The sequence below is a fragment of the Crassostrea angulata genome, chromosome 4 (assembly GCF_025612915.1).
Source record: "Crassostrea angulata isolate pt1a10 chromosome 4, ASM2561291v2, whole genome shotgun sequence".
Classification (NCBI taxonomy): Eukaryota; Metazoa; Mollusca; class Bivalvia; order Ostreida; family Ostreidae; genus Magallana; species Magallana angulata.
Genome location: NC_069114.1, coordinates 17,785,541 through 17,813,085, shown reverse-complemented (window position 1 = coordinate 17,813,085; position 27,545 = coordinate 17,785,541). Strand labels below are relative to the sequence as shown.

At 33.8% G+C, this 27,545-nt stretch overlaps 1 protein-coding gene across 1 annotated transcript; it reads right to left on the bottom strand.

Annotated features, from left to right (window-relative positions):
* Window positions 1-21,440: 21,440 nt before the first annotated feature.
* On the bottom strand, window positions 21,441-27,184 carry LOC128180842 (cytochrome P450 3A24-like). The gene is made up of 12 exons (XM_052849000.1): window positions 26,224-27,184; window positions 25,774-25,870; window positions 25,613-25,665; window positions 25,409-25,505; window positions 24,745-24,870; window positions 24,190-24,278; window positions 23,787-23,938; window positions 23,539-23,666; window positions 23,131-23,403; window positions 22,917-23,008; window positions 22,662-22,805; window positions 21,441-22,530 (listed from the first exon to the last, which is right to left on the bottom strand). The coding sequence occupies exons 1-12, from the start codon at window positions 26,277-26,279 to the stop codon at window positions 22,287-22,289; spliced, it is 1,551 nt and encodes a 516-aa protein (XP_052704960.1). The 5' UTR covers window positions 26,280-27,184; the 3' UTR covers window positions 21,441-22,286.
* Between the last annotated feature and the right edge of the window lie 361 nt (window positions 27,185-27,545).

Here is a 27,545-nt window from a genome sequence, read left to right as displayed (position 1 = left end):
CGTCGAAATCGTAAAAAAAATTACGTAATCTTTCTCTGTATTCCATCCTGATTGTTAAGGAATGTTATGAGTTGACTTCAGATCCGAACTAAGAGTGTTGTGTCACATTATTACTCATTTCAGCACATACCTTAGCTGTATCAAAATACAAATTTAGATACATGTGTATTTCCGTTGAAAAACATTTGGAACCCAAATACTTTTGCAGTGACTTCTTAATATTTTTGTAGAAACACGTCCGAATGAAAGTTACTAATAATTTATGCGCAACTCAAATTTCTATGCATTTTTTGTAATATCGCAACTATATTTGGACAATTTCAACTGAACCGAAACTGGTAGTTTCCCTGAAAACCTTTTATTTTTCAGTCAGGTTTCTAACTGTTATAAGGGTCCAGTTTGTCAGATCTTCAAACATGTGCGAAGATATCGGTATTTAATCTTTTAATTTCACATTTACAAAAATGTAATTTAGAACCATTTTAACAGGAGCTTGGACTTTGGGTAGTTGTATCAAACAGAATTGTGACGTAGGCCTGTCTATTTCATTTCTGGACATTCAGCCATGGCTATTTGAAATCAACAAGATTTGTCCGGCTTTTGAGCGAAGACTACGCAATCCGTGTATATTTCATTTGAAACTATCGTCTTATTTAACTTGTTTTGACGCAAGAAAATAATAGCCAAATCCTACTGAAAGTCCAAGGTCTTGTTAAAATGGTTCTATGTTGATAATTGATATCAACAAACGTATTAATGAAATCTTTATTAATAAACTGTTTATGTTATTTTTTTGTCTGGTTCTTTCTTTTTTAACAAATTAAGACAATGTAAAAACTAATCCCAACCCGTAATACCTTCACAACGAGCATCGGAGATCAATTCCAAATACAGCACTCATAACGTTATTTCTACAACTTCACAATTCTACTGGGGATTTAAAATATAGTTATAGCAACCAAAAAGTACTAATTAGATATATAAATAACTTCTAAAATTTAATCAGTTGTCAACACAGTTTTGCAGAAATGCAATCGCAATTTTCACAGCCTGCTTCGAACGAGACACACAAAAAATGTATCAAAACAAACAGATCAATATTCAGTTTCATGACACTGAATCATTAAATGGTGTTTATTAATTTGATAATTGCATTGCAATGTGAAAACACACGCACACACCCCTAATAAAAAAAGAATTGTACGTAGTTCAAACCAACATTGACAGTGGGTGGATTTATCTTTGATAGGATGTATGGTGGGTACTTCTGATGTGGATGGTTTCATTCATTTATATCTAACACGAGATTACCCGTCATTCAGAGACTCGTATTACCAAAGGCAGTTGTAAAAACTAAGCGAGCATGAAATTGCGAAAGTTGTGTGATTAATTCTGATACCCATTTCATTCACAAAACCCATCGTTAAGAAGTAAAAATATCATATTTTTAACCAGAATATTTTCCACCGTATCCGGTTTTCTCCGGCGACTGTCGCAGATTACGGGGACCGTGCGTTCTTTCGGGTGGCGCTTGGCGTCATGACTTTCGCGTTTTCAAATCGAACCATCCTCTTCTTTCTCTCGTCACCAATAACGACCTTCCTTAGCCAAAGGTTTTTTATGGGATTTTTTTTGTTTAAACACTCGTAGAAATCTAGCACTACCTTCGGATGGCTCTGATATCTAAAGATGGGTATTTTAAACCGGAAAGGCCATGGGGTATCTGTGATTTGATAGGTAATATCACCCGGTACACAATTTTTTTTTCTCTCTCTCTCTTGAGACTATATACGAGATCAGCATATTATTTCTGTAACCGTTAAATGTAAACAACTCTGCATTGTTTTTCGGCCTGATAGGGGGTAATTCTACGTAGATATCATCTTGAACATGTCAAACAGTGAATGAAGAAGCGACAGATCAAATTGTTGGATCCATCCGACCTCAACATTAAAAAAAAAATTTCGTCTACACCTCTACCTATGCAGAAAAGGCAAATGAATGGGTGGTAGGATAAACGTAAAGGTAGCCCCTCTCCCAGAGCCGTCCTTGATGACATACGCCGGGATTATATTTCATGCTCTTCAAACAGTTGTAAATTTACTCAGACGTATAAACAGAGCCACAATACATAGATCTGAGCAGGTGAGGGGGGACCTGACTATATGGTCTGTACATTTGTTTACCCCCAGCGCGTTATTACATACCGGTCAACCTCCCGTTGAGGTCTTTATCAGTAACAATCATTTGTTTTACCCCTATTATTTTGCCAATCAGGAATGTCTGATTCCTGAAGAGGTTAGGGAGTCCGATTTCGCTGTAAGAAGTAGCGATCTAATCTGCGAATTAAACAAAGTCTCTGAGAGAGATAACATTTTTTCACATCTTTTTTGATCCCCTTTTACAAGTAAGAGTTCCCTCAGGAATTTTGGTGGATTTTATGCAAACTTAATATGCTTGAAATTTATTTCAGTACATTTGAAATGGATGCCATTGCATAAATTAAACGTCAAATTTGACACTGCACTGGATTTTCTTTCTCTTTTTATTGAAAAAAGGCCTTGAAAAGAAGAATGTTTTCCTTCTCATGACATAGCTTCATAGAGAAGAATTTACGTGAACGTTGCTGTTTTAAATTCTCACTTAAGAGTTGTAGAAGGTTTTGATATCAATTTCATGACACGTGTGGTGGCTTAAACCATGCCTAATTTGGGATGTTTTTAATACCTTGCATTTTAAGAAACGATGAAGAGACTCTTCGAGCGCGCGTATTTCAATATGTGCGATGCATACCTCAGAAGCATGCTTAATGAGGCAGGCAAATTAGCTTCCTCTCAACTTTCGGAACATAAAGTGTACATAATCGGAATAACCCGAGAACACAGGGATCCATCAAAAGCGTAACATTTTTACACCTGCAGACAATTTTAGGAATCCCTCATCCGACCGAAATGATGTAAGCCGATCCCGACCCCACCTGGGATTTCTCCCTTTATTCCCCTCCTTAAGGACGCTTAGCATTATATTTATGTGGCAAGACACCCTTCTTGAAGATAAATATAGCCTTAAAAGAAAACTACTTGTTCCTGATTAGGCAGTATATCACTTCATGTAACAGACATTATACCGGGACCCCTAGGCCAGCGAATATGTGGATTTTTTAGATTTTGAAACATTAAAAATTATTGCATGATTAGCTTGTTGAATGTCAACACTCAAAAGCGTATTGACTTTTGTTTGTTGTTTTTAAAATCTAAATAAAGCAATAGAAGACTAGCACTCTCCCTCGCTCTTCGCGCCCTTAGTGTGGGCTTAGCGCAATGATCTGGAAATAGCATGTACTCATTAACATATTCTGTACTTTGCTGACTGCCACACAAAGATAGGAAATTTCACACTTAAGCTTTCCGGGTAAAAAATCAAGTTTGACAGTCCGAAGATTAAATATAGAAAATATTTATTCCTGAAAAAAGGTAATTTTTTTAAATGACCGTCGTTACATTTCAAATAAAGTGCATTCTGCAGTACTTATAAAAAGTTCTATAATCGTTCTTAATTAAATCAATTGTTAATATTTTCGATAAGAAGAGCATTTGTTCTGTATTTTGGACATTTTTTTCAACGATTTGTAACAATCTCGAGAATTTCAAGAGTACACAAAATTTGGCTTGAGACGGGAAGCTGTCTCCACGGCGACTAAAAAAAGTGTTCTTGACCAAAACCTTCTCCGTAAAATTAATTACCATTTAGCAAATAATTTTCTGGCATGCGACAAGGACATTGAAATGCATTGTGATATGTTTACCGCAAAATTGTTCTTAAATAAAATGCATTTGTATTCATTTATCGATGGCGGGAATGGGAGAGCAGTCTGTAGATAAAAGCATGCAAAAATAAAAGAACCAGCCTAAAAATATACCGGAGGATGTTTAATGAGAATAATCAAGCTATATTTTACAACATCTTAAGTCGTCGTTTAATTAAACAAAATTATGAACCTATTCCATTTACAAACGCTTGGCCTTCCAGTGCCGCTGCGCCCACAGTATACATATATGTAGTGTATATTCATTTGATTATCCTTTTTGTGGCAATCGCACTCTTCCACACTAATTAAAATTAAGACAGTCATAAATTTCATTATAATCTAAAATAGTTTTAAAATTTCTTTTACCCAAATTTTGATGAACCCAAACCATGCCAGCAGACACTTTACATAATCAACGTAGCCATGCCTTTTATAACCAGTCTGATAATATTTAAGCCCAATTTTTTCTAGATTTTATTTTAAATAGAGATTCACCCTCCAACGATTTTTCATTTCATTCATGTTGGACATTCATTAACAGAATCAAGGTTAAACGGTCATTCATAAAATGTAATCTATAATGAATTTGCTCGACATCCTACACGAATCAATCAATGGACGAATTGATTTTTCCCGGACACGCCGGTCCCTTCATATAGTGTCAATGACAACTTTCTCCCTCATTCATCCCAGATACCATGTGATGCATTCAGTATAGAAGCTATATCCGGGAGTTCAATTGTTGACACAGGAACTGGTTCATGATTGCACAGGAAATGGATATTTTAACCTTTAATAATATTTACATTTCAGTTTCCTATAAATTCTACCGGAAACTTTGCACATTTAAGCTGTATCAGCCTGGTGCCAGACCTTTTTCCCGAGCATTTTCTATGCAATTGATACACTTACATGCTATTATGGAGACTGTATTGATTCCGCATAAATTTCGGAGGAGTCGGAAGTTTTGACAGTAAATATTTTAGTTTGGTAAATATTTTACTTTATGGAAGAATGCTAGATTATTAAACGCAGATAAGGGATGGCACAACTCGAAACAATACATTGCATATTTTAACAAACATTGTTTTTTTCCAACGGGTTGTGGGAAATTTTCATGTATGGTTAATACAAAATAGTTTTGAGATTACCAACCCACATCATATAATATAGATTAATCTCATTGAACTCGATATCGTGTGTATTGAGAATTGGTGCAGAATCAGATATCTACAAAATTCAATTTAAAAAAAATCATAAACAATACAAACGTTTATAAATCAACAGACAGGGTGACACAGATTCTAGCGGGTTATCAACCCATCTTTCACACCGTTTCAAAATTCTGTGCCAAATTTAAGTAAAGTCGGTTTAGGAAATCAAATATCTGACAAAACAGCCCGAGATATCATCGCTGTTAAAAAAATTAAAACGTTTACGATTGAAATGTTGCTTTGTTTTTGCGAGCGATCAAAATTATTGTTTTAAGATAAAATTTAAAATAATAAATACATAAGTAATGTTGTGTTTAATCGGGGTCATGAGTTGTGGCAGATTGATTTTTTTATCCAAAGACCAATCAAACAGACGTCTCCATTACGCGATGTATTAATTGATGCTACTCTTATGGTTGTCTTCTCCGCGATCTTGCAGTAAAGCCAAGGTCTCCAAAAGAATGACATTTTTACAGGCAAAGACAAAGTGGCTATATCTGACACTTCAACACGAATGTGCGATATATCAATGGGTGTGTATTCATTGTTCAATACATTTGGCAACCGTTGCCAATTTACTTAAATATTCTTTTTTTGATATCATCAGTACCAGCATTTCTCAAATTCGAGTGTCGACTGCATTATACTGAAGGCGCTGAATTTACGTATTCCACCCGCCTTCTTGTTTGGACAGTTTGCACGCATATACTCGATATTTAAACTTTATAACAATAAACCTATAAAAGGTTAATAGAATTTAATTTGGATCTGCTATGAATCTGAAATTATACGGATATAGCAAGGTATTGATTAAACACTTGGTTGTTTGATTCCGTATCCCATAACATAAGCGGAACAAACACTCGGTGTTATGAATGATCTAGAACAAAACAAAAAAAAGTATGGAAATAAAACTTTGAAAGAAAAAAAAAATGTTGGATTACTCAGCCCACCTGCTTAACCACAGGTACAACATGGGCTATCTTTTAAAGTCACCTCGTAACACCGAATGAGTCAATTTCATGATAAAAGAAAATGAAAAAAGAGAAACATGAATCGGAAATTTAAATGTAACCAAACTAATGCTCATTTTACACCGTGTCTTTCAAATTGCTTGTCTGGTCTTCCTCTTCCTCAACAATTACTACATCCGAAAAAAAAATGACAAGGTCGCGCTCGAACTGAATTATGACGTTATAACTTTTAAGTTCGATCGGAGCAATGTTGACATAAGAATACCAATAGCTGTAATTGAAATCAAATGCGTGCGTAAAAGCAAGCAAGTATCGAATACTGCTTAGTTCCTTGTCAATTATTTGAATCATTATGACGCGCTTTTTGGGATTTTTTTTTCTTGAAACATTTTAAGCAAGGTATCAAGAGGGGTGGGAATTTACCTTGTGTGTCCACTTTATTGGTGAAGGGTTTTTTATTACCGGAGAAAGTTACTCATCCCGGTCTTAGTTTCAAGGGATTGTTGAATTTTGATGTGGCCTGCCTAATCATATAGAGATACAATAAAGATTTCAATATCCAAAATATTAGTTACTCCTTTTTTTTTACGTAACTTTAAAAAACAAATAAAAAATACTGGCTTGCGTGATTTTAATCATGATTGAAATAACCTTCGATGATGATTCATATAAATCTTTAGTTAATTCTACAGCTAAAATGCGTTTTCGTTTATGTATGATATTTAGACACTTAATTTTGTTAATTGGTTCCTGCAGAAATGTTAATGCGCACGATCTTGTCCGTCAATTAACTTCCAATATGTAAAAAGTGGTAATAGCGGGTTAGAATTGAAATGTCTGGAACTATGAAAAAGATCTTAACGTTGGTATACCACCCAATGGGATGTCCAGTGTCACAAATCTGTCGGTTTTGTTTGTATTGTTACTGGTAAGAACCAAGACATGTTGCGGTCATGAAGTGAAATTACGGAAGTAGCTTTTGTGTTCTTACGTAATAACTGCATATCTATTAATTAGAGTCAAATTCAAAAAAAAAATTGACAGGCATGCGAATTAATTCATAAACAATAAATAGTTAAGACAGACGGATCGAAAAAAAATTCTGTGTCATATGCATCATCATATGCATCGAGCAGACATGGTATGTGTATTTACTAAATGGAAATTTAGTTTCAATCGAAAAATCATTCTCGTGATTGAAGTTCCTAGGACATGAATTATTAAATATATGAGGAAATTATAGTTTTAAAAAAAATTTAGCCGCACATACATCATTCTCTCTAATGAGGTAAACCTGTTGGACGACCCGCTAATTATGTATAACCTTGTACGGGGCTTTATGATGGGCTTCTTCTTTTTTGTCAAATTTTGAATATACCTCACACAGATTCTGTATACTAGACACTAGTCAAGCGCTCTTAAAATCAGTATCCGAATTCGAACATAAATTAAATTAGAATATAACAATAAAAATTGATAATAATAATTTTATGTTCCTTAAAAAATGTTATCGCACAAGTCAAATGCCATGCATACCCCACAAATCGAGTAGGATAAAAAAAACAAACCATGATTTCTAAATATATAATTACTTGTTTATCTTTTTAATTAAACGGTTTGCACAAAAGGTTGGCATTGCTTAACTTACATGTATATGCGCGTATGCTTGTATGTACGAACTCTGGCAAGGTTGAGTCTCGAACTAATTTATGTTCATGACAGAATACAAAGCTAGCTTTTAAATGTCACTTTAAAGTTATAAGCATGTATTCTAAATGGAAGCATTTGATTGGATCAATAATTGATAAAATATTGATTTTATTGATTGATTGAATCTTATTGTTTAACTTTGTCTCATATTTAAACTTCAGCAATTTTATTGCGGTATGCAGTTGTAATTTGGAAAAATAACAAACATTGTATTAGCGGACAACAAAATGAAACCTTGAGCTGATATATGTAAATTATGACCTTTCTTCAGGACAATCTTGTAGCTTATACTGGACCCAAAAAATGGAAGTCGTTTATTTCCTTTTAATAAAGCATCCTATGCGAATAAGGAACGAAATGGTTAGGTCATCCGGTACAATGATAATGACATACTTTTTAAAAGTTATATATATATTTCATAATTATACCAATAGCTCTGCCTCGACCATACCAGACCACACCAACATAGAAAACATACCACTGAATTTAAAAATGTAATTGCTTCGACCTCAAATCTAAGCCAATTGCCTTCATCGCCCACAACTAATGCATCTTTGAAGCGTTTAAAAACGGACACATCTTAGTCTAGTTATCTTCACACCTTAATTACATACCAATTAGCTAGACTGAGGACGATATGCATGGAGTACATATTAAATTCAACATTAAACCAAAAAAGAGTCGTCCGACTTCCTCAAACTGTCTCGGCTATGTAAATGGCCTTGACAATTTCACCCAACGTTGATTCGATTCGTCCTCTGGACACGTGAGAGATCGTACATCATTACCCATCATGGTCCTCTCATTAATAAAAACAATGTACAAGACTGTTCCATCCACACTGCAATAGAGTGTGTCCTAAAACCGGCATGCTTGACCGCATTCATCATCGGCCGTGCCCACAGTCATCTTTGTTTTGACCGCATTTTTTGAAATTATTTTATTTTATTTAACTTTTGTTTAGATCATGCCCATTTACAATTTACCAATGAACGTCGAAATTAGAACCATCAGAACAATTGCAACAAAATAAGTTGACATCGAAACCATTTGACGGCCGTGAAATTGCTGTAAAAAAATCGTTTAAGCTCTTACCCTCTTTTAAAAGAGAAAAAAAAAATTTAATATTTTTCATGCAAAATTGCATAATCTTGCCCCAGAGATTTAGATTGAAAATGATGAGAATTTATAAAGGTCAGACTCGGATTTGAAAGGGAGTGCCCCATTGAAAAAATAGACAATTGTTGTCATCATGAATGTGCACAACAAACATCCGTGTCGATAAATACTAATAGGTACACCTTTTGATTAAGAAAAATGTGATAAATAATGTGTTTTTGTTTTTTGTCTTATTTTGTTGTTTTATTTTTTAGGTCAAAAGACGACTATTTAATACCATTCTTTCAAACTGTTACAAAAAAATGAACGAAAAACGCGCAGGCACAAACCATCAAAAAGCGTACGAACGCAATTACTAGTAATTGAATAAAGTCTCGCATTTAGAAACCGAGAAACGAGTCAATGGATCGATCTTTTGTTAAAAAGATTCTCATTTGAAAACAGATTCCCATTCAAAAGAAAATGTAATCACTTTTTTCCGTGGGTGCTGCAGAGAGTGACAATTTTAACCGTTTTGTTCGAATTCTGGCAAACACCGAGATATGGAAGCATTGTACAATATTTCATGATCATTTACTGCACCCAGTGCTAAATACGTTGTATATTCGTGGGGTTTCATGAATTATTTACTCAAAAATGGATAATTCTAGTTTTCATGTTGACGCGTTGCTATGCAGGCATTGGAATGAAATTTGAGTGAGATAAAAACATTTTGAAAAAGTAATGCGTAATTTTGCTGCAATTTTTTTTCTCTTTAATCATCCCTTTTTCGCGAAACTATAAATTTGAATTTTTAACACTGGCTTTAAATGTGTATTACAGTATATCATCTCAATTGATAATGGCATTGATACTTGAATTAGTTTCCTGGCTCAACATGTATATAATTTCAATCTGAATTTTTAATCGTTTCTTGGTATCGTTAAGACGGTTGTTCATACTTTGAAAATATTCTTTAACACTTCAAATTGCGTCTAGCTGTAGTCAAAGTTCAGGATCAAATATTAATTTTTTAATAAAATTAAAAACCGTATCAAGAAAAAGAAAAAGATAAAACATTAAAATTATGTGGGGCATCATCTAAAGAAAGACTTTTCCATGAACAAGTGTTTGCTACTGTAGGTTTGAAAGGATTGAGAGAACAACCAACTCTAACTACTAGTAAACTAAATGTCAACTCGTAAATAAATTCCAATTAGAGCAATGGCGACTTCCTTGTGTTCATAAATAAATGTTAAAGATTATAGAAGTTTGCGTTCGTGATTAAAAGTGTGTCATTATTCTAATGTTACTTTTAAAATCAAATTAGTCTTTCACGAATTTTAAATAAAATATAATCCTAATGAATTCTAGTCTGCTGGTTTTATTTCAAAGTATTTTCTTCGTTAAAAGAGGTGAAGTTGTTTTAGTAGATACTTGTAATTGGTTATCAATTTATGTGACCTGTTTATATTTCATCACGTATAAAAATAGATATTGTCCTCCTCATTGGATCTACTTGTAATGTTAAATGCTTCAAGTACCGAGGAATTTAATTCCGCTGAGATAAACTTATAATAAGTTTTTAATCATTATGAGAAAAGAAAAGAAAAGAAGATGCATCAAAGTTTTTAAATCCCTAAAAAATATAGTAGTACGTTATATATATTTTTTAAATTTAAATCTGTAAAGAGGGACATGGAAATTTGAGTTGGTTTGTTGTTGTTGGTGTAATTCTTGTTTGGCAAAATTAACGGTAACTCTCTTAAACTATCACACAAAACTCCAAAAAGGTTATTAAGTTTACAGGCGGCAACCGCTCATTTGTTTACTAGGGGGTCGGAACCTCGTGAAACTCTGAAAGAAGTGAAAATTCTACAGCGAGTTAAATTTTCAGGCAATTGCCGTCCTTCGGATAGAACTAATTATAGCCCTCTACAGCCAATGAAACGATGTTTGCGGTGTGTCAAATTCCATGGGATCCAATGAGAAGCGAAGGGTGTATATGTATCTATAGTAATTTATATCTGCTACTGTGTCCTCCTCTTACAAAGTGTCCCGTGAAAAATTAAGATTTGAATTGCCGTAATTATTTAGTAATTAATTATTGTTTTTCTGGGTTTAAGGAAATGAACCCCACATTCCTTAATTGTTCCAACTATTAATGGGGGTGCCATGCCTGTTAATAAAAAGTATATCCCACAGGGCGATCAAGGTATAAATCCCTCACGCAATGAAATGCTGAGTTAATTGGGTCACCAATAAGATTGTTGACAAACAGGGTTATGGTCGTAAATATGCAAAGCAGGTGCATTATGAATTCCTAACGCTGAAATTAAATGCCAGGACCCGTGCAGGAGGACTAATTGTCTTTTTGAAAACGCACTTGTTTTGAGTGTAAACACATCTTGAAATAATGATGATAAATCTAAAATTATCCGTAATGAACACAAATTCATTGCTTTAATGGAAAAAAATCTTAGATGTTAAATAGTCGTAAATAAAACCATATTTTACATTATGAATTTGCTTACTGTTATCATTTTCATAGTTTTACTCTTGTCGACAAAGACTATAGCATAGTCTGGCTGATTAGGTGTTTGTAAAATTGTTTTCGCATTAATTGAATAAATGTAGTTCATTTTCGTTTGAGCAACTGCCACATTGGTTTGGTACACCTATGGTTTTCCCACTGTTCAACATTATGGACATTTGATATGATGCGATGGTCAATATAAAACATCTATTTTAGTAGTTCTTTTTTTAAGTTGTAAGAAAAATGGTTACATATGGTGTGTCTAAAAAGGGGTACATACAACTGCGTGCAAGGTGTACAATTTGCAGAAAAGCCATTAATACGTACCACTTCCGGTTTGTTTCTTGCGTAAATTTTATTTTTAACTGATATTACGTTTAACTCTACAATAGTTTGAAACCTAGCATCAGGAAAAACAAATTTAATTTATCACTTTTGTCTTCCTGTTCTGATATGTTTGCACAAAATATTTGACCATAATTTTCTTTTTAATTCGCTTAATCAAATTGATGCATGATACACCTACCATCCCTTGCTGAGTTATCATTACCCACTCCTTCCCTTAAACCACCCAAATTTTCACGGATATATTGATGTTCTTAAAGCTCTTAAATAATTTCATAATCGAATATTCCCCATGTTTTATTTGAATAAAAGACCGATTATCGAGGCAGAGCAGACGCGAGTCCTTGATAATATGCTTTCATTGATTTCGTTTTCTCTGTCTTTGGGAGTAGGTGTAACATTTGAATCTGTTAAGAATGGTCGCAACAAGAAGACGTAATCAACTCAAATACTCCTACACTTACTCACCATTGTAACTTTGTTGTGAAAAAACATCTGGTGGGCTAAATATTATGGTCGTTTTATCAGAGGCACACCAGACGTTTCAATGGGGAACCATAGCTGTAGATTGAATTAAGTGTAACCGAGTTTCAATCAAGTGTTTAAAAAAAATTAGATTAATACTTTTAATACTCCAGAAGTTTATGAAGAATACAAAATATTTACATGTAAATGTTTAGTATAGGCCTCTTAAAATATGACTTTTGATTATTTATAAATTATTGATGGCATGGCAAAGTTTTAAAAGGTGTAAAAATTTGAAATAGATATTGGTACTGATTTGGGCATAAACTGTCAAAAGTTTACTTCAATCATTTCCTGGCTAGTTAAAAATCCATCCAGCTAATTTCATTGATCCACAATGCTTCGAGTAATTTCCATGCGCCAAACATCGATAGAAAATATATATTTTTTTTTGAAATTGTAATTAAGGTGAAAAGAGGGAGGAGGGTGAGGTCAGCAAAATGAAATGTCAGTCGAAGTAAACCCGATTAATAAATAAATATTTACGTGATTAGATAACATCATACGCTTTCCATGTCCCTCAAGTTTAGTGGGTGGGGGAGGGTCAATTTTTTTTCTTTAAATTCTGAAATCGTCCAAGGGGTCTTTTAAAATATATGTGTGTGAAAGTTTGACATGTCATATTATGAAAAATATTGTCATTCTCAAATGAATGGATTAAGTGTCCCTTTCACTTATGATCGATTTTAGCAACTTTGAAAATCAAACTAAGAAATAGATCAGGATTAGTGTCCCCACTATCAACCCGCAAAAAGGCAAAACGAAAAAAAAAACCCGATTCTTTGCCATCTTAAAGGTAAAGCAGATTTAGCTGGTTATTTGTTAACTAGGAGTCATTAACGCGTGCAATTTTACACGCACATTGAAATATTGCCTTTAATTTCATGGTGAGGCATCTCTAGTTAAAATCTTTTCAAATAATGAAATCAAAAAAATCATGTTATTTTTTATTTACAGATTACTAGTAACTTACAGCTCGGTAAAAAAAAAAGACATTTATTTTCTATACCAGTGACCAGTTTATTAATTCACTCAAAACATAAACAACAGAGTATATTCTTAAAACAATTTGATGCGTACGCCATATAAAATATTATAGTTCATTTACAACCGATGGTCAGACTTTTGGTAGTACATCTTTACGATGTTAATAACGTGACACCTCAGAATCTTCATATCCGTTTTGTTAATTTTTGTCAGTTAAACCTCTCTTGGTTTTTGTTCCATATGTAACAGTGTAGATCAAATTCCCCTTTATTGACCGACTTTGATCTCTTTCTCTTTACCAATAAATGCCTCCTAATTGAAGGATAGATGTAGGAAAATTCTTCCGTCCGAATTTTTTTCCCATTGATATTGAATCCTTCTCCAATTGTATCTTATTTTTGTGCTCCTTAATACCGCCTCTTTGCTGTTTAGATCATCAGTTAATTAAACGCGTTGTTACAATTGACTCCTTTTACATAGAACCTCAAAAAACGGAAATTAACTTTTTTTGTCTCAAAAGTGTAAAGGATTCCTTCCAGAAATTTCAAATAGGAACTCTGACTCAAAGTATTTCGTAGTTCAAACGGATAGCCGGAAGTTTATATTTGGAAGAACCTGGGCCGATAAATAAATTATTTTGTTCCCGAACACGTGAATAAAAATCCGGAAGGAATACATCACTAACGTAATACTAAGTATGTGTAAAGTTGTCAAAAATCTTTAAAGCTGAAAAGTGTGAAAATAGCCCCCTTGTTGTATAACTTAGGAAGGATGCACCCCAAGAATATCGTTTTGTTGATTTAAATCTCCCACCAATGAGGGTAATTTACATAAGTCAGTTACTGATCAAAGCAAGAGAAATGGCATCAGTTCTCAACGTTTCGGGCCCACACCAACGCTGCATTGTCAAATATCATGGGTTTGCATGCAACCCTGTTGTTATCTTGTTCATAACCTGCACGGGCAACCAAGTTCATGCGGTAAAAACTTTCCAAAAATAAAAGTAAACAACAAACTAGTTATTTTTGCATTATTAAATTTTTATTTTTATTTCTCTATTTTTATCATCATGATAATTACGAAAATAGAAATTCGTTTGATTAAATGTTGAAAGATAACAGGTGCGTGGGTCTTAAAATGTCCGGTGCATATGACTATTTAGCATATTTAGAAATGCTCCCTACTTCCTTTTATTTATTTATTTTTTCAGTAAAAAAAGTGCTGAAAGCTCTAATATATGGAGGACACAACACACACTGAAACCAACGAGCTGGATAATCTGGGCATCAGACAACGAAGACGCCATTTTGATTTTTTACGATTGGTCGAAGTGTAATTTAGACCTTGATATTTTTCTCCCTTCCTTTTTTCCTGCTATCATGATAAATGTCAACTGGAATGCGATACGATACTAAGAATAAATACAACAATTACTATTAGATATTTGCTTTTTTTTTCTAAAGTAACTTCTAATTTAGAAAGGAAGGCATAAGTTTTCTATCAAATTAACAACTCGAATTTAGGTGTATACTCAATGTTGATTCTTTTTTTTACGGGGGATAAGAAAGACTAAGCGTGATATAGAAACATATTGTTATATTTTATTATGGTATCATTTTCAATTATCCTTTTCACACACCTTAATCTTTTTGAAACATCGTATTCTCCGTACAAATAAACTACAAAAACCAAGGACGTTTTTACTTTTGCGACACGATGTTTCACAATGTTGCTTTTACTTTCTAAGCACTGCAACACAACTCTAACACATTTGCAAAGACAAGATTAAGGTATGTTTATAGAAATTTGACCCAATTACACAAACATTGATCATCTAAGTTAATACCAAAGCTTAGACGAAGGCTATAAATAGTAAATCAAATTTCAAGGTATTGTTTCATAGGTAAGCTTTATAGGTAAGCTTTCACAATTAACTTCTAATCCTTTTCCTTTTTGCCATTCGTGCGAACGACTATCTTCATACCTTGGGCTTTTTTTGTTGGGTTCAATTGCGTGTCTATATTGATTTGACCTACGAACAATTATATCGGTCAAAAAGCGACCAAGAATGATACAAATTTTTAGCCCTAAAAATAGTCGTTTTGAAATCCATCTTTCCCATGGTTTGTTTGAGATGTAATTATGGGTGTTTTTGCCTTAAGGTAAATCCTTTGATTGCCTTTCTAATCCCTCCGTCATTCCAATGTATGTATGAATGCAATGCGTTGAAATTTCACTACCATTCGGCTAGTTTGACAAGAGAAAATTCGGGTATTAATGTGACGGATTAGTCAGTATCCTGTCAACTTTGGACCATGTATTAGAGCCAGAATCATGACAGTTAATTTCAGCCGATATCAATTTGTGTCAGGGAAAAAGCGATTAGAAGAAAGAAGATATTTGAAATAAAAATTTACGTCAAAACCGAATAGAATTGAGTTTATAAAAAATATACCCAGTGAATATTTTTGGGGGGACATTTACTACGCAGAATAGTTTTTTTTTTTAATAAACATATAAAGCAATCGATTCAAATAAACTGAAAATAAAAAAATTCAAATTCAGATATAAGTGACATTTTACTTTCAAAACTTTTTTATTTCAAATACCGTTACTCAAGCAAAAACAACTGGATTTAGTAATCAGAATGCAATCAATTAAAAGCGATCACAAAATTTGTAAAAGGAGGCTGGGTCAAGGGTCAACCCATTATCCATCAGATCTTTGATGAATTTCAAGATATGTTTTTCTTATAGCCATATAACTGTCATTTTGTAAAGAAATAATAAACACATTTCAGTTTTATATTTGAACGTTTTCCTATATTTTTAAATACTCAGCTCTTCTTCTCAAGAAGATTAATAAAGTCCGAAAAATGGGCCACGACCATGGAGCTCCCTTATGTATTAAAAAAAGATTTGTTCCTCCTTACTGCTAGAATGTATGCATCTTAAAATTTAAAAAAGAACAAAACGGTTAAATCTGTTATTATAGCTATAGAAAAAGTAAAACCCGTATAGCTCTTTACGCTATTCAGATTCTATTTTCATCATTGATCTCTAATTATTATGTTTCTATCATTACTGCGAAAAAAAATAGATCAGAAACACAAGCTATAAACTTAGGAAATTGTAAATGAATGATTGAGAGGAAATTCAATGAATGAAGTGCCATGTATGATCACCGATGTGAAGATCCATTGATCACAAATTAGCGACCGTCCTTGAGTGGAAAGCGTTTCTGGTAATAAACTGGGCTATACTGTATCTATTTTTAAAAGTACGAGACGCCAGGTGCGCTAAGTAAGCGGTGAATGAAAAACGAATTATGAAGCACGGTGTATAATGAAAAAAAAACCCAACAACCACACAATTTCTAACTGATATATGGCCATTAATATAAATATGTGAGCACGGTTGTGAATTTGCTTTGGTTGTCGTTGTTTGGAATACATGGTTTGCCTTTGAAACGCATTGAGGCCCATGAAATTTTTTTTTTTATTTTTCCGCCACTTTGAAGAAGGTGGGCGATCAGATGTATTGATTTTTATTTTTACCTAGAAAATTAAAACTAATTATATAAAACTAGCCAAAACCATTATCAGTGATGACTCTGACATGGATTTATATGATAAGTAAATAAAGATAATTTCAATTACAATCCAATATACTTAATATGCAATTAGAACATTAAAGGCCGTTTTGAATAGCTTTGCATTTATGGACATCTTAATGGACAGATTTGTGTCATTTCTCTCTCCGTTCATTCCTCGAGGAGAGAGAGAAAACGAGAGAGAGAGAGAGAGAGAGAGAGAGAGAGAGAGAGAGATCAGAAAAAATGTTACTGTGCGGAGATCAGTTTTGCGTGGTTGTGTCTATAGCTGAAAGCATACCGGAGGAGGACGACTTTTCATTAGGACCACTCTCCATCGATAAACCGTACCGTTGCAATCGCCATTAATTTTCGTTTGATGTGTTTAGTCCTTCCACAATTAATGATATCGTTAGCATTTTTACTCTAGTCACGTGAAACTGTTATACAACGGACTGTGGTCAGTGATGTTTCTTTCGAATTCAGCTTTGATAAAACGCTCGAAAAAAAAAAATCTAAAACTAATTTCTTTTGTTCCACACGTAATAGTTAATATAAGAGCAGGGAAAGTAATGCCAATTTTGTTACGGTGTATTCCGAACTGGTTGTTATTGTCCCATTTTACTTTTTTAAAAGGCACGTGCATGAAAATAAATCTTCTTTAAGTTTATAACTTTTCTAATCGTGTTTTTGATGTTAACTTACGGAAGCGCATTGCTGCCAATTGTTATTATCTTTTACCATTTGAAACAAAACTAATAATAATATACTGGATATTTTAAAAAAACAACAACCTTGAGAGGCCATTTGAAGACAGTGCATAAAATATAACTGACATATCGTGTAGAAGATAAATAGATTTGTTTAAAAAAAAGAATAAAGTGTTATCTTTTACAAAAAAAAGGATCTAATTAAGATTCTGTATCGGTTTCAATTGTTTATCAGATTATGGAAAAAACCTAATATGTAAACTATGATAAGGTATTGGGTGTGAAAATCTAACTCAAAATATGATTTGTATTGTAAGAGAAAATCCTATTTAAACACCTGCTTTAGCTAATTGTGTATAATAAGGCCTTTGAAAAAAAGAATAAACGTTTATTTTTTTGTTGACGTGAAATTTTTTCATCCATAAAATTACGTAATATAAGCTATTTTTGAACACAAATTACTTCAATCTGTTATTACTAATCCTTCGGGTTAAATTATGGGACACAGCTAAATTGAGCAGAATTTCGCCTTGTTTGTACACAGTATGACCGACATTGTTTTTATACATATACACATGTATCTATTCGGGCATCAATAAAATATATCCAGTTATTAAATAAAACTTCTGTAAGTACGGTTTACAACGACGAATATCTTTATTTTTGCAACTTGCTTTAAAAACTATATTTTTCAGATATCTTTTTTTTCGTTTTTTTTTAAATTAAACTTTTTATAATAAAAAGTTTTGAAATTTTTTAATTGATTAACACCATTTGTTGATGTTGCGCAATAAATGACGGATATTGTCGCCGTCCTAATTTTAAAGCTGTAGTTGCCATTGAATGTTTTAGGCGGTTTTATTGGGTAGGGTATTGTTTTGTTTGTTTAATTTTGCATTTTTTGTCAGTCTGCCAGTGTTTTTCTGCTGGTCAAATACTAAAAGAATACTTAAAAGCAATACATGTATTTTTAATTTTGAAAAAATTCCCTTCTTATACATGTAGATATAAATATATATTTAGCGAAATAATATAAAATTTAAAACCACGAATATTCTACATGTATGTCATTCATTGATTAAAAAAAAAGATTACAGAGATATAATATCTAAAGTGATATACGGTCACATTCCATTTTTTAGTGCAACCCTGCTTGGGTCTTGCAATAATTACGTCATGTCACAAGTATTTGACGCATGGAAGATAAAACGACGATGACCCTACTTTAACGTATAAGACGGGATAAAGTGGAAGGACAAACTCCTTGATAAGCTGTGAGATGTAGGCTAGACTCGTCAGATCGACAACAGGGTGGACTGATACGATATCACGACATTTTGAAAAATGCAATGTCATTGCATGAAATAAAACCACGCTTAACTTCAAATACCACCTTCCAGAGACTTTTTTCATGCATTGTATAAACTCACTCGTAAAAGTTTGATACATTGTAGCTCACTCGATTTAAGCCTTTCCCCATCTTGATTATCTTTATTTTATAAAAGTGGACTTTTCCGTCTGAAGAACCCCCCTCCCCCCCCCCCCCAAAAAAAAAAAAACAGCTGTGAGTTTTCTCAAATTCATGTAACATGTATTAGAAAGATGTGACTGTCGCCCATTCCGCTTATTTTAAACAAATATTTCTCCTTTAAAAATCGGTGTAACGCGCTCACAGTGTGTCTTGTCCGTCTGTCTGGGTTACACGTTCGTTCGTTTGTCAAGCTGTACACATTCTTAGTTTTGTTATACAGTTTCTAGTAGAGTTTGAAAAGGTAACTCATTCTTGATATGACGGGGTGTAATGACCCCAAAAAATGTCAATGTTCAAAGGTCAACAGCATGCCCTACATAAAGAGGTCACATACTAGATACAAAAATGTGACCGTCAAATTAAAATGCAAACTTGAAACACAAACGTGATTTGTTAACTTAGCTGCAAGTTTGTAGCTCCCGGTTTGAAAAAGCTCGTCCAACCGATTTTATTTCAGACCGGAGCCGTAGACCTGCAAAATCCATGAACCGTGTGTATTTTGTTTTGGTGTAAGAAAAAAAAGTCTATAAATTAAAAAAGAGAAATATTTCCGTTTTTCCTCTTTTAAAAAATTAAAATGCGTGATTATCAAACCAAAATGGTTGACATGTGTTTCCGGTCGTACGAATACCACGCATCTTGTAGGTTAATAGTAAGTTAGCCTTTTCAATTAATATTTTTTGTCTAGCGCCCACACAACTGTATGACCTACAATGCACCTTTTAAGATAATAGATATTTCAATGTATGGAGATTTAGTACACTATTTTGTAATATGCGGGTTCAACTCGTTATATTACCAGACTAATGATTTTTCATTAGTGTTCTAATTTGTAAAACTATTTTCCATTCGATAAATAATACTTGTATAAAAATAACATTTTTGGTCGAACATATAAAGATTGTGACATTTTATATTGAATCTAGTTTCTCGCTATGCTGCGATGCAACACGGAATCAATCTATCAAATGTTTGGAAAAAGAATCTTTTAAAGGTATTTTAAGCGGCTATAAGCGACATTTTCAATCCAGATAGGCATCTATATAATGCCTACACGGCGAACTTTTTGTTATTTTTTATGAGTAATTTGTTTAAGTAAATGCAAGTCAATGAAATCTGTTCATCAGAAATATGATCCACCTCAATTAATAGCGAGAGAATCCCCCGTCGTTATAAAAAACGTATTCAACAAATGCCATTTAATTACGTTATTATTTGTCAGTAAGACTTAAAGACGATTTGCATCAACAAGTAGGTTTATCTACGTTATGATGCGTTGCCATTTGGGCATTTTATACGCGGTGAACACTCGTTTACTACCGATTGACATATCGAAATAACGTCCAATGACTTTGAATGTGCGTCTGACATTCTCTTGACGACACTGTATCATCACCGTTTTATATTTTGCATTTTAATATGTTGTGCATGGATACAAGTTCTCGTGGTGCTTGATGCCATAATAGGGCATAATCGACCATCATCACTACATACTCTTTATGTTGTATTCAACTAAGAGCAAGAGTATCCCGTCTTCAAACGAATGCGGAGGCCGATTTCGCTTCTGGATACTGGTCCCGATATCATTAAGCGCCTCGAGAGATGTTTTTGAACAAATGAGCTAGGTACAAAAGAGAAGCGCTATTTATACACCAGGTGCGTTGGTGGAATATATTGAGCATGGATTTTTAGTTTTAAATTCATTCACAATTCTAATAATGCTGGAGATTGCAAGCATCAACATTAATCAATGCTGCGGAACGAAACGGGGACACATAAACTCTCGATTAAAGAGAAAGCTACGTTCAATACGTTAGCGCACCGACGAACCGGAAGTCGTTCGTTTCAGATCAATTGGCCTCTTTTTGCTCTCGATCGTTCCCTACGGACAGGAAAAAGCCACAAGCCGTGCTTACATCTTGTACAACTTTGTGTGCGTAACTCTACTAGCTGCATACGAAGAACCAAAGATGCGTGCATCCTCCGAATGACGTCACTTCACTGTTCGTTGAATTGTTGACGACAGGAATTTGCATTGTGCAGAAACATTAATTATAATATTTATTATGAATTTCCTTTGTTTTGATATCTTTTTATGAGTTTTGATAATCGATAGAAAAAAAATAACACGTTCGTAAGTTCTAGATATACATTGTATATGTACGTAAGAACAATTACATTTCATAATACAGAATACGTTAGATTAGAAATTATCGAGTATTTCACAAACTGTCATTTACGTTGACGTTATTTATATATATTTCTCTTTAATTTTATGTTAAATACACTGCTTTGAAACATGTAATTTTGCAAACTAAAGACGATAAAATTTGCGCTCGCGTAGCTAGAAAATGACACTTTTCTTTCTAGTTAACCCACTGAATCAATAAGAAAAATAAATATTTCTTTTTTTTCATATTCATTTTATTTTCAATAAATAAATAAACAATAAATAAACATAATATTTTGAAAGACTAGTAGTATCAACTCACAAATATGAGCTTGATTTTGTTCATGGATGAAACATTTTCATTTACATGATGTGAGAATTGCGTCAACTTGTCATGAAACTGAATGCTGCCCTGGTGGACAAAATACACTTCCGGTTTCGTTCAGTAGCGATAAAACAGGTGTACGTATAGTCTAATGCTTCAAATTTATAATGCGGTTACTTTGGCTTTTTACAAGAAAGAGATTATAGTCTTAAATGCAGAAAGTATTTCGTACTACTGAACGGGAACCTCCAGAAAGAGAGCATACAATTCCGAGGGGGAAAAATTCCCTCGGTCACAATCATTCAACAGCAGTTACATATAATCATACGGAACACTGTAAACAATCTTGAAGTAGAACATATAAATGAACATGACAAGCTTTCATACTTCCTCTCACTTACACGCGATAATTATACATGCATACACTTTTACACCAATAAATACATTCGTTCGTCAAAATACACCAATCATACAGAGGAACACACACTCACACGAACACAACACGCAATGTGGATGTCAACCAACAAATAAATACAACTTTTGCGTCAAATTGCGTCACCATACGTGACCTTCAAATTGCGTCACTATATGTGACCTTCACACACAAAATAAAACAAATGCTTTCAGTATACATATGGATGGCTCACAAAGTCAAGTATAGTGTAAATAGATTGTTGGCAAGCGACGGACGGGTAAACGTTTTTTAATCTCTGTGTAATACTGGGCTCTTATATTTCCTTCCCCTTTTTGCGAAGAAAACATCTAGGAACTTCTCATAACGGCTCGCACATTGACCCCATCTTTTGGTAGAATGGTTGCCCCTTCCACACACTGGATTGGAATTTCTTGGGTTTCAGAAGGAACGAATGAATATTTTTTAAGCATACGAATGATTGTCATCTTGCCTTCCAGTTGCGCTAATCGAAGTCCCACACATGTTCTCGGACCACTTCCGAACGGCATCCAAGCCAACGGATGTCTCTCGGATTTCCTTTGTTCCGTAAATCTGAAGAAAGTACAAAAGAGACCTTGTTAAAATACACACAAAAATATTTCGTCTTTTTTTTGGCTCGTTGAATGGTGTTTTCGAAGACTATAAAAAAAAGTTGCCTCCCGTTATATAAGACGTATGCTTACCTTTCAGGAATGAATCTCTGAGTGTCTTCGACCCAATGTTCTTGGTTATAGTGTACACTCCAGACATTAGCTTGGACTAGCATTCCTTTTGGGATATCAATGCCATTAACTGTGCAACTTTCCATGCATTGTCGTGCAACGACCCTGAAAATGTAAAAAATACACCTATATAATGATTTTTTTCAACGAGTTTATCTTATTGGTTTGAATGTTTCACTTCTTGTGGATATTAAGAAAATATTGAAGGATACTTACGTGCTTGCTAATGGGTATTTCCGTAAAGTTTCACACCAGACCATATCGAGGTACTCCATTTTCTGAATTTGATCGTAGCTTGGATTGTCCGCCTAAAATAGTATGAAAAAAATATGAGTCATATACAAGTGTATTTATAAGCTTTTATAATAATAACTTCATCAAAAGGTCGAGTTAGAAATGTGATAATGAAGACCGATAAACAATAGCTTACGTTTTCTGGAAAAAGTTCATCGATTTCTTCTTGAAGTCTTTTCTGCGCTTCGGGGTTGACAGACATTTCGTACATGATGTAAGCCAATGTTGTGCTGGTGGTTTCGTACCCAGCTAACAAGAACAATAAACACTGGGCCACGAGTTCTTCGTTGGTCAGAAGACGCCGTTTGACCACGTTATCTCGCTGGTCAACGTCGCCTACATCGATTTCGTCTGCGTCGGGGTTAAATTCTGACGTCAACATTAGTTCCAAAAGGTTGGATTTTGAAGGCTGGAAAAAAAGAAAACAATCAAATAAAAAGAACGCCCTGATAAAGAAATTCTTAAAATACTAGAAGTGGAAATTGTTTTGTCTAGGTTTTTTCTATAAAAAAAAAAAAAAAAAAAAAAGGACCGTTATAATTACCTTTTGTTTCTTCTGGTTGCGGATGATTTTTCTCATCGAGCTTTCTAGACAGAAAACGGGGTTAAATGATACAAAGTGCATGAAGTTGTATATAGTGATCCAGAGACGGTGAAGCGCTGGGAAAATAACTGCAATGAAAGAAATGCACATATAAAAATGTATTTCTACACCTTTTAAGATTTCTATTGTAACCCCAAGGGTAGTTCAAGTCAAAATCATTTAGAAGGCAGGAAAATTTGAATACGTACATCCGAGCATGAAGAGAATGGGGCGTTTGGTGGTATCTCTTATAACCCCTCGGCAATTCTTGATGCATTCATCATCATTATTTATGAGAGCGTTCGTATTCATTCCAAAGCCACAATCGGCAATAGTGTCCAGCGTAAGTCTCTGGAACAGCCTAAAAATGAGACAAAAGAGAAATATTTTAATAAGATTGTCCATTTCTCACGACAGGGGTAAAAAGTCTAGCCAATCGATCATTGTTTTAACACGGTGACGTATATTTGCCGTTCTAGCGTGATTTTTCACTCACGAAATGTAAACAAGTACCCGGTAATCATACATTCGTGATGGGAACCAAATATACATCCATTGATAAAGGCCAGCAAGCTGGCAAGTGAAGAGAAAGAAAGGTGTGGGACCACTTACTCATAACTATCGAAACTCCTATCGTTGACGTTGTGGTCATCGACAATGTCTAAAAGTTGGTCAATTCGATGATTAATTAGAGGCGTCATCTGTCGATAGAAAAAAAAATAAAACAAATTAAATATTACTAAAATTAACTACGCAATCAGGGAAAGGTGAGCATTGATTTTCAAAAACTTTTTATGAAACTAAAACGCCAGACTCGCTGTGTTTACTTAGACAAATATTGATATTGGAGAGTTTTTCTCCCAGTTGGTGTGCCTTTTGTGATTTTTTTTTTCTTAATTTAGATTCTTTACCGCCAATACAAATCATATCCACCCACGACATATAAAGATTGATAGCGATTAAACGCTCAATATGAAGAATAATGGAACATCAGCCATAAGGAGATTAAGGACAATCAAAGCGCAATAAAACATTTAATCCTGTTTTCTCTCTCTCATTTTTCCTCCCTTTTATTATCTTTCTCTCACGTCTATAGCATATTTAATATTATGTAAAAAATATTTTCCTCTTTATTGATTTTTTTGAGAAATATTTGTTTTTTCTTACCGTCCTCATCTTTGTTGAACTAAAAGCAGGATTAACAATGGACCTCAGCCGCCGCCATCTTTCTCCTCTTGCAAAAAACATGTGGACATTTTCATCACTATCTGGATCCACTTGAACGGGAAAAACCTGTCAAGAGAAATCAATTGGAATCAAATCAATGTTGTGGGGGTAGGCCTGTAAAACTATTTTTAATTTTTTGCTGAATGTCCGCCCCCCTTACAAGTGTAAGAAGATGATGGACTTTTGACACTACAAATTTCCTTATCTGCCAATTTTGAAAGCGGTTCATTCATGATTCTTAATTTTAGAGTCTCAGATATAAAAAGATTTTGGTCGTGCTCGTTTACTTTGCTCACGAGGTAAGGCGCTCATGCTTTTTAAAGTCGAATATATCAGAATAGATATTTAAAGATATAATTGGTTAACTGCATAAGAGTTTTAATTAAAAGCGGAAACTTCTCAGTTAAATTTATCTTGCTTCCAACATTCTTGAATTACGTAAATATGGTTTGACATTGCCAGTTAAAAAACCGTGATAATCTACTTCATCCTTAGACGACGGATTAAAGGAATTTGATTAAGGATGGAGAGGAGTAACATCAAAAAATAATAACTAAGGCATTAATTAAATAAACCGATTTTTGAATTTTGATTATTTCTCTACCTTTCTTGCGTGGAATTTCTTGAATTGTTTCACGAACACTTGCTGTAATAACTCTACATCTGCTGTAACTAAGACTGGAGTAGGTCCCTCGAAATATCTGAATAAAAAGCAAGTTTATTAGTACAATCAGAACCTTGTACTTTGAATTTTTTTTTAAACTAGACTTGATTATCGTTTTGTAACAGCAACAGACGGTTTCCTTACCCGAAAGTCTTTCCATATTCTCTGTACCATTCCTGATATTTTTTAAATAATGGCTGTAATAAGAAAAAATCATGCATTAATAAAATGTTTATTGATAATTACATTTGTTGCTATGAATTTTGTCTGCAAAAGAGTCCTTATTTGGAGGGAAAAAAACTTACCATTCTCCAAAATGCGAGTAAATTCCCAAATAAAAAGTTTGGCTTTGGACCCGGTATACCCATTTTTTCAAAAATCTGCATTTTTTCTTTCCTTTGTCTGCAAATGAAAATTACTTAATATTAGAGCCAACAGAAATAAAATGTGGGTGAAAATGGATGCAGATATATTTCTCGCTTCATTATTCATCATAAGACAAAAAATATATATGTATGAGTATCAATTTACATCTTTTAATGAATCAAGCAATTAAAGTTACTTGAAAGTTTAATGAGAGCCCCCAAAACTCTATTAAAACTTTGACATATATTATCATAGTATGACCGTAGTAAAACTACATTTCATTCATAGGCGTCAAGCAGATTTTATGACACTGGCTTAAATGAATTAAATTAGTGCACAGAAATATGCAAGAAATAAAAAAAAAACATCATGAATAAAATCTTACATACCTGTAAAAGTAGATTAAACAAATCACCAATACAACTAAAAGCACGTGCGTTATCATTTTGCGTGTCTGTAAATCCCTTAGTTTGAAGCACAAGTGATTGTAACATTGAATGACTGTACCTGGTTGCTCGCCGCTATTTGTTTGGTTGTGAGAGAATACGCTGAGCCAATCAAAATGCCGATATTTCCTTCATATATAAGAAACTCTACAAAAGAGGTGTTGCTAATGCCATGCGTGGTCCCAATTCCCCTGACCATTGATTTTTCCCCGATACCAGGTTGAGATTTGTGTATCCCGGAGATCAGGTGATCGTGTTAGATTTATCCATTTTTTTTTAAAACAGATCAATCAGCCATTGAACGGAGGAGAAGTTCGGAATGTATTTGCGTGTACCGAAGAAACGAAGCATGGCAAGTGAACAGAGGCGCGCAGTGCCGTAGTATCGGACATAAACTTTATACGAAGAATTCCGATTTCTGTTTAAAATATGTTGTGTCAATTTTATTTCTCTATGTGGACTTTAGCTTTTGGTTCTTTCTATTATGCGGATATTTTCTTCATTGTAAGGTAATAAATCATTTTTAATCACCGCACTATATATTTTTTTCGTCTGTATGAATAAATAACGTCTTCTTGTTTGATCACACGTGGCTAAGGGGTTGTAATTTGACGATTTCATCTCCATAATTTTTACTATCTAGGATAACGTACCAGCGAGGCATGCCATTACGAAGGTGAAGGTCGTTTACTACTAGGGCCCTACTGAGAACTGCACTAAATATACTCCTGTAAAATAACTTCTAATTTGTAAGACATATTTTATCTTATTGTATTTCTTCAATCATTTTGATACCTCTACATATATCTTTTAAATAGGGCTATAAAAAAACCCCGGATATTTGATTAATCAAATACTGGTCAGTTGACCCTTGATATTGATTAGCGATCTGATGGTCAACGAAGATTCTAACAATATGGTAATCGATTTCTTTTTTATATCACAATAAAGGGGGGGGGGGGGGGTTCTATTTTTCTTTCCATTACATTTATTCACCCAGCGATACTGTCCTTATACCCGCATACCTACCCGGCACTTTAAAGCTTGCCGTCTGATCGGGGTATGGGAGCCGAGAGTCTCGTACGCACGCACGCACTATCACAAGCCGTTTGTTTATTTATCATATAAACTATAAATCAGATATCTTCTTTGTATCAACAAACGTTGAAGGATGTTGACTTAAGTTGACTGAATAAAACTGACGAACGTGAGATATTTCAAATGACTCTGTTTTGTAAAAAAAAAAAAAAAATATCAATTTAAAA

Excerpts from the sequence above, each read along its gene's own strand:
- LOC128180842 (XM_052849000.1), bottom strand. The coding sequence starts at position 26,279 with ATGATAACGCACGTGCTTTTAGTTGTATTGGTGATTTGTTTAATCTAC. Across the intron at positions 24,279-24,744 it reads GTTCAACAAAGATGAGGACG|ATGACGCCTCTAATTAATCA; the intron begins GTAAGAAAAAAC and ends TTCTATCGACAG. Across the intron at positions 22,531-22,661 it reads CAGAGATTCATTCCTGAAAG|ATTTACGGAACAAAGGAAAT; the intron begins GTAAGCATACGT and ends TACTTTCTTCAG.